This window comes from Vigna unguiculata, chromosome 9 (assembly GCF_037176805.1).
Source record: "Vigna unguiculata cultivar grain cowpea cultivar isolate G323 ecotype 2 chromosome 9, ASM3717680v1, whole genome shotgun sequence".
NCBI lineage: Eukaryota > Viridiplantae > Streptophyta > Magnoliopsida > Fabales > Fabaceae > Vigna > Vigna unguiculata.
Genome location: NC_140800.1, coordinates 577,025 through 589,119, shown reverse-complemented (window position 1 = coordinate 589,119; position 12,095 = coordinate 577,025). Strand labels below are relative to the sequence as shown.

The following is a 12,095-nucleotide window of genomic DNA, read 5'->3' as shown; positions in this document are numbered from 1 at the left end:
TCTTTATTAATATTTTTTTTACTATTAACTTTACTTTATTACTCAATTTGAAAAGAATATTCAAATACAATTTATTATGTGCATGATGATGACACCTATATCTACCTCATCAACAAAAAATAATAATTAAATAACTATATTCGATATCATTAAAAATATTTATTTATTATTCATTGTGTATTTTACTATACAAATTTTGTTTGTCATTTCTAAGTTAATACGTTTATACGATGGTTTAAAACCACAAAAACGTAATGAAGAAGAAGACTGATTTACTGTGAGATTTTTGAACTATTTCATCATTATTTTTTATAACTTTTTTTTACTTTTTATCAATATATATATATATATATATATATATATATATATATAATATCCAATTATATATTTTTTTCTTAAGTTTTTAATTAAGATAAATGATTAACTCTACATACTAAATTATTCATCTTATTTAATATTAACATTTAATTTTTAATTTTAATAATTTAAATTAAAATATTATTGTATATTTATATTATTTAATAAAAATTAATTTATAATTATTTTAATTTTAATTTTTAATTTAAGAAATATTCGTATTGTAATAATTGGTGGATTGAAAAGATTAACCGCAAGTGAAATTGTAACGTGTCCTTTGCCTATAATAAAAGCTTTAGTCAATAACTTAGTCAACAACATGTGGAAAAATTTACACACATTCCAAAACGTAGAATATAAAAAAAAAAGTTTATGCATTTTTAGAAGAAAAACAAAATCAGATCAAATTAGTTTCGAATCAATTTTTAAAGACATGCAAAATCTCATGTTCCTCAAACATTCGGTGAAAAAACATAAGGAATATAATGAATTTTTTTATAAACAAAACATAATGCTCTAATTTAAATAAAATTTTACGACTTATTTAAATTGTTTATATTAATTCATAACTTTTTACATAATTAGACAATTCCTCTTTTCATTTTTAATTAAATAATTCAAAACAATTTCACTTTTCTTTTTCTTTTTCTTTCCTTACAACCTTTTCCTGTTGCTTTCTTTTCTAAATCATTTAATCATAGCCGAGGAAAGATCGACCTTTAGAAAATGGGATATTATTGTTCGAAAATTAAGAAAATAGAAAGTAAGAAAAAGGAACAGAGGAAACCAGTGTCATTAATATTCAGCTCGGAGCAGCGTTTTTCTATCTTCCGATTCTAACATACCCATCTCCAATCAGGTAAAAGTTCTCACCTTTTCTTCCTTTCTTCTCTCCCCATTTTGACTTTGACCATTTTCGTTATCTGTTCACAGCTTATGGTTCTCTATATAGTATTTATCTCGTTCACTCTTTTTTTTTTCTGATCATGTGTTTGCTGACTGCTTGCTAAGGTTGTCGGTGATGCGATTGTTGGTTTTGTGGTGAGGGAGGGGCGAAAAATTTTTGCACTTGGTTTATCTTTTTGTGATGGCACACGACTTAACGGGGCAGCTTGTGGCTTCAGAGATACATGGGTTTCACACCTTGCAGGGTACTTGCATTCTTCTCCTTACTCTTTTATTAAGGTTCAACTTTTTTTTTTTTTGGAGAACTTCCAACTCATTTTAACTATGGTTTCATTTATTTTTTGGGGGTTGGATTTTGTGTGGAATTTTGGCATGTTGGTTCTTTTGTAATCGGATTTGCAAAAAAAAATAAAATTGAGCTGACAAAGTCAAGAGAAATAACACCCTCAGATGTTAAAATTTCCGAAGGATTTATGTGTGGAGCTGCCTTTGTTTTATTCATCAAGGATTTTACTTGTAAAAACACAACTAAGAAACATGCTTGTTACTCTCTCAAATGCATATGAAATACTTGGCCAACTTTTATAATTGAAGCATACTTGCAGTCAATTTTAATATATGATATATGATGACATGAATTGTATCATATGTAGATAAATTGCATGTAATGTAAACTTTGTTCTATCTCTTAAAATAATATTTGATGAAAATTTTCAAATGTTCATTATCTAAATATATCATCAATCACCAAACCATTTTATCACCACAAGTTTTAATGTGTCTCATACAATAATACTTATATCTTATTGCTTTATTGTTCATACATAAATAGACTTTCAATCACTTTTGGGTGTGTGAATGTGTCTTCAACATGTCTCCCACGCTTATCATGTCTCTTCTTATTTGCTTTTGATCCATTGTCTGCCATTTTTATGGTGGTTAAAGTGACAAAAGATAAGGTCAGGCAATAGAACTATTGAATACAATATAGAGCAATCCAAGGGCACTTGTGAATGTAGTTTCTTATAGATAATTACTCGTAGACAGACACTATGAATAATGCAAGAGTTGCATAAAGAAAGACATTTGTAATTGAAGTATTGGCAGAGGCGTAGAGACAAGAATTGCATGTTCCATGCAGTCATGTTTTAAAAACAGAAGCATATTACTCAAAGAAAGAGAATCTCAAGAACTTATTTTTCTCTTAAGATTGTTGGATAGAAAAATTTAACATATAAAATTAGAATAATAAAAGAAATAGTCGAATATCCAATCATCAGAATTAAAACACAAAAAATGTGTATAATATAACCAACATGAATATTAAATATAATAGATGAACATTTAGGATAGTGTGGGTTGAAGCGTGCCTTGTGTTGTCTTTAGAGAAAAAAACGCCCCTATTGGTGTTAGGTAAACAAATATATTTTATAGTAATGGCAAAATATTTATATATAAGTAAAGTGGATTTTAGATTTTGTGTTTTGCTCTCCTTTTTCTCAAGAGTTGAACACTATTTATGAGAATGAGACCCCAAAAGCACTGCCTACAGAACTGGCACACCCCGTTTAGAAACTAATTAATAAAAGATCCTTCAACTGAGAAAATAAAAAACAGAAAATATCTGTTTAACGTGTTAAGTAGGAATCCTATAAGAGAGGAATTAAGAAAATAGAGGGTAGTTTTACATATTTAAAAAAAATGATTTCAAAATAAATAAAAAAAATATTTTAAATTTTAAATTACAAATAAAAACATATTTTCCATCAGTTTTTTGTCTCCTAAAGATGCTAGAGTGTGATTTTCAATGCAACCTTTGATTGAAGAAACAAAGTACCTCTGGTTTGGTTGTAGATTGTTTCTCCTTCATCAAGTGTGATCTTCTCTTGGTGTTTCTGGGGAAAACAAGTAATATAGGATTTTGTTGACGGATCTTGTTGGAAGTCCCTCATCGATTAGAGACTGCTGTTTAAACTCGATGAAGTTCAAACATTTTGGGAAGAACTGACAAGAAATTATGGGTATTGGTCCTGAAGTTAAAAAGAACATGGTACCTCGACCAACTCCCCATTTTTTGTGTTGTTTCCTTATATTAGAAAATGCTTTTCCTTGCTTGTCAAAAGGCTTGAGTCCCGTTTAGATATAATTTTCTATAGGCGCCAGTAGAAAAGAAAATAAGGAGGTAACATGAATTGAATTTCTCCCAAAAGTTAAAATTAACTTATGGACTTTATTTTTATAAAAAGACTTTGCCTAAAACTAAGGTGCATAGTTGACTTTGACTTATGAGAGAAACTGAATTCATTTTACCTTCTTATTTTCTTCCTATAAGTTAATATGAAGTAATCTATTGGAACCGTACTGAGCACTTATTAAACTAAACTGAACTTCTCTGAAGTATTATTAATAATAAATTCTATGTATTGTGTTTGCAATGATTGTGAATAAATTGTTTCCTCTTTATGCTGACATTTATAAGATTTAGAAAATGTTATTTCTTATTATCTTATCAGATAGACAGTTGTGACTAGCAATGTTGTTATATAACCATTATAGTGCTGCCATAGGAAATTTGGGAAGGGAGGTCTGCTATGGCAGCATCAAACATAAGGCACAAGGGCCTCTTTATATGACATAATTTTGGCATTCCTCCATCTGCCATTGATAACCTTACTGACTGCAGAATATATTAATTTGGAATTTTACATGCTCAAGCAAAATGTTGCTACATATAGCTAGAAGGTTCATGATTTTACAAGGATTGGTCAAACTCAGTAAGCCAGATGAGATGTCAAACATAAATATCATCAATAATGGCTTTTGTTAGGATGCAAACTGATTAAAGGAAGTACAAAGTTAAAACCTTTAGATGTAAAAGCATGGCTTTAAACTGTTTGACAATTTGTTTTTCTAATTTAATTTCTTATTCGTTGGCTCAGATCTGGATGTTAGTAATACTATGGAGGAAGCAAAAAGCAGATGGCTTCGTCCAAATGAGATTCATGCCATACTCTGTAATCACAAATATTTCAAGATCAAGGCCAAGCCAGTGCATTTGCCCGAAAGTAATATGCTACTACTAACAACAACTTGATGTTTGTAAATTAGATATGTATTGTCGTATAAATTGCTTCTCATCATTATTGTTCATGTATCTTTCAACTTCTATTTGTTATTTGTCATGTAGCATTTTTATTTTCTTGCTCCTGAGCATTTCATGTTTTGTAGAATATACTATAAATTTGTGAACATGTAGACCTTTCATTCTTGTTGAAGCACATCTTAACAAAAAGTAAGGTAGGCAAAAGAAGAAAAGGTTTTATACACAAATTTATGTGCATAAAACAATGTGTAAAACCTCCATGATTAATTATTGGCATTCTTCCTTCATAGATTTATCGAATGAAATTTTAGCTAGAGTAATATTTTTGCTTCTAACTAGTAAAGTGTTTGCATTACTAATGTTATATTATAATTTTGTTTGTAAAACAGGTGGTACTATTGTACTATTTGACCGCAAGATGCTTAGAAATTTCAGAAAAGATGGGCACAATTGGAAAAAGAAAAACGATGGGAAAACTGTCAAAGAAGCGCACGAACACTTAAAAGTGAGGATTTCATTTCCTTGGTGTTTATTTGAGTTTGGTGTTAGCAGCTACTCCTTTAAATATAGTTTAATGAACAAGTATCCTGGGGGTTTTAATGGTTTCTCCTGTGTTTAATTTGATTATTTATTGCTTTCTCCTACTATAGCAAAACTGGTCAACATTATCTATGCTGTTTGTCTACAGTTTTAAACTTGTTATATTTTTAATCTTTTACTAATTAAAACAATAGTGGTGGTTGAAAACTGCCACTAGTTTTAAATTCTAACACCATCAGTTTTGGCTTGACCAAGAGGATCAAGGAGAATTGCATTGCATTAAGTTTAAAAATTGGGGGACCAAGCTAATTTTTTTTATAAAATAGAGAGGCCAAATTAACTCTGTAAATAAATAGAGGGATTGAAAAAAGTAATTGAATTTATTTTTATCATTCTCATGAAGTGACATGAGGGATAAACTGTTTTCTCTTTACTCTTGTCATCATATTTCAAAATATTGTTTCTATTATCAACTTCTCTTTCTACAGGTTTTTTGTTATATGTAATTCTAATGTTCAATTCAGTCACTAATGATCCATGTGTCTACTTTTTTGCATTCCTTTATTCTTTTTTCTTTTGTCCTCTTCAATCAGGTTGGCAATGAAGAAAGGATCCATGTATACTACGCACATGGCCAAGATAACCCAACCTTCGTCCGTAGATGTTATTGGTTGCTTGATAAGTATGTTTTGGTTGTCTTTAGGTTCCCAATTCTAATATATCATGTATTTATTTGTGACTGAGTTAGTAACAGGGGTTATGCATTTCTTTCAATTTTATCAAAAATAGAATAAAAAGAAGTTTACAAATGGTAATGTGAGTTACAATTGGTATGGTTTTGTTTTCAGGAGTTTGGAGCACATAGTCCTTGTTCATTATCGTGAAACACGAGAGGTTGTGTTAGTCTTTTTCTTTCTTCCTTATTCATCTACAAAATTTAACTTCATGCCCAAATGAGGACTAAGATTTGCTATGTGCATGTTGCTTTACCTGATAGAAAAAACATATTATCAGTTTTTGGTAGAGATTATGATAAGATTGTATTGTTGAAATTGTGATAAGATTATAGAAATCTTACGATATAGAGGCTAAAAATGTGTTAATAGTTTATTGTTTTCCATGCAATCATTTCCTTATATTACCTAATACATATTGCATAATTAGGCTGAATATCTTGTAGATCTTGTAATATTCGTTCCCTAATTTTGGGAAACCTCTTTGTGTCTTTGTACAATGTTTCTTGTCTCTATTTTGTTGGTATTAGAACTCACATTGAGGACCAGATCATTTGATGTCTGGATGCCAAAAGTTGTCTATAAGAATAGTGTCTCACACTGTTTTTGAATTTGTCTGGTTGGAAATTTCATTTATTCTCATGCAAACTACTTTGGTTTTTTTTTTTTTTTCTTTTTTATTTGGGGAGGGGGGGAATAAATTGGTCTGGTTGGAAATATGCGGTGTTGTTTGCCAATGCATATATTTAAAGGCATCTCAAGCTAAGAAAAAGCTCCTCTAGAGAGTTTGTGGCTAAAGTGAGCAAGGGGTGTATCCACCTAAAATTTTAGTAAAATAATACTCTAATTCAAATTAAATCAAAGGTGTATACACCCTTACTGAATTTAGAGGAGCCTTTTCCTTCCAATGTTGCATATATGCCATTATGCTTTCCCATTTGAACTAGTTACTGGATAATTTCGTTTTCTAACCTTTGTTTGGTGGTGGTTTATATACAGATACAATTGCAAAGTTCTCCTGTTACACCTGTAAATTCAAATTCAAGTTCTGTCTCTGATCCAGCTGCATCTTGGATTCCATCAGAAGACTTAGATTCTGGGGCGAAAAGTGCTTACAGTGCTGGTGAGTAATAACTTTTAGATGATTCCAGTCCACGTTCTTACAAGTAATATTCTTAAGGCTGTCAAAATGAATGACTTATTACATTTCTTTGTGATATTGCGATCTTATATTCCGATGCTAAATGTTGGTTAGGAAAAAAAAAAGCAGAATAAGCATCGTTCATGTCTTCTTCATATATTGAAAATTTTCATTCCTTCCGCTCCCATCACTTTTGTCTAATGCATCTTTCCAAAGGAAACCATAAATAAGAGTCCTTTTATAGTTATTGGTTATGATCTAATGATCCCATATGTATTGTTACTGTTGCTGTCATACGTACTGCTGCTTTCTTTCCTTGACTAGGTATATATCCTCATCCCTTCTATCTTTTTTTTGAGATAAACAGAGCTTAATGAAGATTTAACAGTCAAAAGTTACGAAGAGAAGCTTCATGAGATTAATACACTTGAATGGGATGACCTAGTTGTTTCAAATGTTAACACTTCTACTACATCTAATGGAGGTAATTATTTGTGTTTTAACAGAACCAATTGCTTGTGGTGAAAGAACATTGTTATTTATATCTTAAACTTACTTTTGGCAGGCAATGTTCCTCATTCATATCAACAAAATCAAAGTTTACTTGGTGGAAGCTTTGGCAATGTAAGATACTAATGCTTTTTGTTTCAGTTATGTTCTTTATTAAGCTGCGTCGAGTTTTTTCATTAATGCTTTATGGGACTATTAGTTAGTTGAATTTTCTTAGATAGAAACATGATAGAGATTGGGCATTATCAGTGCCAAGGTCCCACATTTCTTAATATAAATTTTTGGTGAAGTATTCAAGTTTTTGAGTTTCCCCTCTTAATAACTAGCATTTTATGGTGGGTTTCCTAAGTGTTTGAGCACCTGTTAAGTTAGTATATTAGAGCTAGTTGTCCATGTCTAGGAAACGGCTACCTGCCAAAGGTTTTGACTAGTGTGGTGGGTTCTAACCAACAAGTTGAGTGAAATATCATCATGTAAAGTATCAGACTGAAAGTCATTAACAGGTTGACTCTCTCTGGGACACTTCTATGATAAGGACTTGGGTATTCTGAGGTTCCAAACTCCCACATCGAGTAGTATGGGATGCTCCTTTAGTAGATAGCTTGTGAGAGTGAGTTTGTCAAGTGCTTGGATACTTATAAAAAAATATAATCGGAGAGAAATTAAGTAAAACAAAAGTATGGAAAGTGTTAGGTATTCCTTGAAATAGAGGAAAATAATGCAAATCTTGGGGTATATTGGCGTATGATATATATCTTTGGCACTTATAGATGTACAATATAATATATTTTATATATCACTTAAATTGACAGTAAAAACATTCTTATAAATACACAAAGCATATAGGATTGTTGTTTATATAAATAAAATTGTGTCTATCGAATATATTTAAATGTTCTTCTGCTCTTTCTTTCTGTCTTTTTCTAGTGATACTTTCTTTGTGATAGTTGCTGTTTTTTGTAATCTATATTCGGCTTTTGTTACCAGGTGTCCAGTACTCCATCAGCAGAAGTTCCTTCTTTAGGTAATATAACTGAGTCAGTTTATGGGAGCAATAGTGTTCCTTACAGTTTCTCAGAAAGTGTTAATCTGCTTAAAAATAGTCCTAAGTCTCCTTGTGGTTTAACACCTTAGGCACTTTGGTCAATGAAGGCTTGCAAAGTCAGGACAGCTTTGGAACGTGGATCAACAACATCATATCAGATACACCATGTTCCATAGACGAGTCAGCTCTTGAAACATCAATTTCTACTGTTCGTGAACCATATTCATCACCGGTGGCAGATAATCAGCTATCTTCTCTGCCTGAACATGTATTTAATCTCACAGAGGTGTCCCCTGCTTGGGCATCTTCCACTGAGAAAACAAAGGTTTCCTTTTGTCTCTCACATGTCTTATTGCTATTAATTATTTTCTGTTATAATTGTATCCTTTAGCACCAAATGTATTATATAAGTTTATTTGTGTACATTTTCATTCAGTCTTTGAAAACATAGTATAGCTGTGGAATTTCAAAGTTTCAATATTAAATCGAAAACTTAACGATGAGCACAAACTTTCATTTTCAGCAGGCACCATTAGCATTCTGACTACGGTTTTTTATTTTATATTTTTGCAATTATATGTAAACATTTCATGTCTCTTTACATCTTGCAGGTCCTGGTTACTGGATATTTTCATAGTAACTATCAACACCTTGCAAAGTTCAACCTAGTGTGTGTCTGTGGTGATGTAAGTTTTCCTGTAGAAATTGTTCAGGTCGGGGTTTACCGATGCTGGGTGCCACCACACTCCCCTGGATTGGTCAATATCTATTTGAGCTTTGATGGCCACAAGCCTATTAGCCATGTTGTTAATTTTGAGTATCGTACACCCATTTTGCATGATCCAACTGCTACAATGGAAGAGAAATACAACTGGAATGAATTTCGACTTCAGATGAGGCTTGCTCATTTGCTCTTTTCTACCGACAAGACCCTTGATATTTTCTCAAATACAGTATCACCAAATGCTCTGAAAGAGGCTAGCAGATTTTCCTTCAGAACATCATTTATCTCCAAAAGCTGGCAATTCTTGATGAAGTCAACTGAGGACCAAACAGCTCCATTTCCACAAGTAAAAGATAGCCTGTTTGAAATTGCATTGAAAAACAAATTAAAGGAATGGCTTTTAGAACGAATTGTTATAGGCAGCAAGAGTACTGAATATGATGCACAAGGCCAAGGTGTAATTCATTTGTGTGCAATGCTTGGATATAGTTGGGCAATCTCCTTATTTTCTTGGTCAGGCTTGTCACTAGATTTCCGCGACAAATTTGGATGGACAGCACTTCATTGGGCAGCTTATTATGGAATGTATGATACATGGATACCTTACTTATCTCAACCATTAGCCTAGCTGCAACCACATTGACCTTAAAATCATTTTGACTCGACTTCATGTTCAAGTTATTTTCCGTTTCGTTTCATTGTAAAGATAAACAGAGACAACATAATCTCTATGATCTTTTCATGAAATTAGACACCAAATGATCTTTTCAGCTTCCACATAACAATACTTTCTTGTATGCTTTTTTTCCTCCTTTTAAAGTTTGAATTTTGTTTCTGCAGGGAGAAAATGGTTGCAACTCTGCTGTCTGCTGGGGCAAGACCAAACCTGGTCACAGATCCTACTCCGAAAAATCCTGGTGGGTTTACTGCTGCTGATCTTGCTTATATGAAGGGCTATGATGGCTTAGCTGCTTACCTTTCCGAAAAGTCTCTGGTTGAGCAGTTCAATGACATGAGCTTGGCTGGAAACATTAGTGGCACACTGGAAACTAGCTCAACTGATGCAGTAATTACTCAAGAACTTCCTGAGGACCAGCTCTACTTAAAGGACACATTGGCAGCATACCGGACCGCCGCCGGGGCAGCGGCACGCATTCAAGCTGCATATAGGGAGCATGAGCTAAATCTACGGTACAAGAATATTGAATTAAACAGCCCAGAGCATCAAGCACGTCGTATAGTAGCAGCAATGAAGATTCAACACGCCTTTCGCAAGTTTGAGACAAAGAAATCGAATGCAGCTGCTGCTCGAATTCAGCATAGATTCCGGACACGGAAAATCCGTAGAGAATTTCTTCATATGCGGCGCCAGGCTATTAAAATCCAAGTAAGAGCTTCTCTTGTCTTTTATTCTTCATTGTCTTTAGTAAACATGCCATATAATGTGATTTCTGAATCTGGGAATGGACCAACATTACTATCTAATGATAGCCTTGTGAGAGACCATTGGATTAGGACCGGCTCAGGGTCCATGCAAGTAAAACTATTGCTTTAGACCTCCAAGAAAACAAAATGCCTCAAAAAAATTTGTTAATACTAATTTCTTTAGACCTCCCAGAAAAAAAGACCTCAAAAATTTCTTTTAGTACTAATTGTTTGACATTTCCAAGAAAGAAAACCTTCATTTTAGACTTTCCAAATCCTCGAGCCGTCCCGGTTGGAAGTACAGAAGTAGATAACAACAATGACACTTGAAAATGTATTTTGATTAGACCAACAACAATTTATACCCTGGAAAAGGTTCATGGTGTATATGTTTTCATTGCAGGCTGCTTTCAGGGGTTTTCAAGTCCGGAGGCAATATAAAAAGATCATATGGTCTGTTGGGGTGCTAGAGAAAGCAATTCTGCGGTGGCGGTTAAAGAGAAAAGGCTTTCGTGGTCTGCAGGTTAATTCTGCTGAAGATGAGAAGCAGGAAGATGGTGCAGAGGAGGAATTCTTTAGGACTGGCCTGAAACAAGCTGAAGAACGTGTGGAGAGGTCGGTGGTACGTGTGCAGGCCATGTTCCGTTCTAAGAAAGCACAAGAAGAATACAGAAGAATGAAGCTAGCACATAGTCAAGCAAAGGTTGGTAACATGCAAATGTCAAATGTTTCATGTTTTGGTTTTGTTTTATTTTACATGTCTGTTTACTTTGTTGAACTGCTTTGTGCAGCTGGATCTGGAATTTGAAGATTTTCTCACTTCTGAAGTTGACATGTTACCTGACATATAGCTTGGTATCTTCCCAAAACAAGGTTTCCCCATAATTGAAATGTAGCAAACTAGTGAGTTCTTGGTGCCTTCTTTGTATAGTAGCATGTAGATGATGTAAATGTAAATTCTCTGTTGTAGATTTGAACCAATGGCCCTTTCATTTTGGTTAAATGTCTTGATTAGGTTGTTTGTGTTTAAGCTCTGTATTAGGGATACTTATGATGCAAGATCAAGTTTGTAACTTACATAACAAGCCTTCTTTCATTTGAATAGTGAGTAGTATTGTTGAAGGAATAAATAATTATTTTTTGTATTTGATTTCCTTCGTTTTTTATCATTTACTTTTGTTCTTATTATGTGTTATGTTTAGGTGGTAAATGTTTTTCTTTTTTCATTAAACTTGTTTGGCAAAATTTTACATCATAATAAAAAATTAAAAATAATAAATAAAGTTATATCATTTTCGACTTATTTTTATCTTTTTTTTTTCACCTAATTTAAACAACTCCATCTTTTATTTTTTATTTATTTTTTCATTGCACCATCCAAACAGAGTACCGTATATTTAGTAAAGAGATTATTAGTTGATAAAGTTAATAAAGATGTTCCTTAATTGTTCCTCTCTCCAATGAAATGGTAATTTTTAATCTATTTGGTTCTCCTAAAAAAAATCATATTAGAAGCAATATGTGAGATATGTTTGATTGTCATAAATTAAAATTATTTGCATAATTTCGTTAATGCGAAATTTTATAAGTTGTGGCAACTATCTTTTCAC

At 32.5% G+C, this 12,095-nt stretch overlaps 1 protein-coding gene across 1 annotated transcript; it reads left to right on the top strand.

The window, feature by feature from the left end:
* Positions 1-1,063: 1,063 nt before the first annotated feature.
* Positions 1,064-11,635, top strand: LOC114163242 (calmodulin-binding transcription activator 5-like). Its single transcript, XM_028047423.2, has 15 exons — positions 1,064-1,216; positions 1,369-1,508; positions 4,203-4,328; positions 4,756-4,871; positions 5,500-5,588; positions 5,755-5,800; positions 6,640-6,763; positions 7,149-7,265; positions 7,347-7,405; positions 8,279-8,315; positions 8,426-8,661; positions 8,948-9,645; positions 9,901-10,447; positions 10,889-11,188; positions 11,277-11,635. The coding sequence occupies exons 2-15, from the start codon at positions 1,445-1,447 to the stop codon at positions 11,334-11,336; spliced, it is 2,619 nt and encodes an 872-aa protein (XP_027903224.1). The 5' UTR covers positions 1,064-1,216; positions 1,369-1,444; the 3' UTR covers positions 11,337-11,635.
* The last annotated feature ends 460 nt before the right edge of the window (positions 11,636-12,095 follow it).

Coding starts and splice junctions, on each gene's coding strand:
- LOC114163242 (XM_028047423.2), top strand. CDS start 1,445: ATGGCACACGACTTAACGGGGCAGCTTGTGGCTTCAGAGATACATGGG. Junction 6,764..7,148: donor GAAAAGTGCTTACAGTGCTG/GTGAGTAATAAC, acceptor TGAGATAAACAG/AGCTTAATGAAGATTTAACA. Junction 11,189..11,276: donor TAGCACATAGTCAAGCAAAG/GTTGGTAACATG, acceptor TGCTTTGTGCAG/CTGGATCTGGAATTTGAAGA.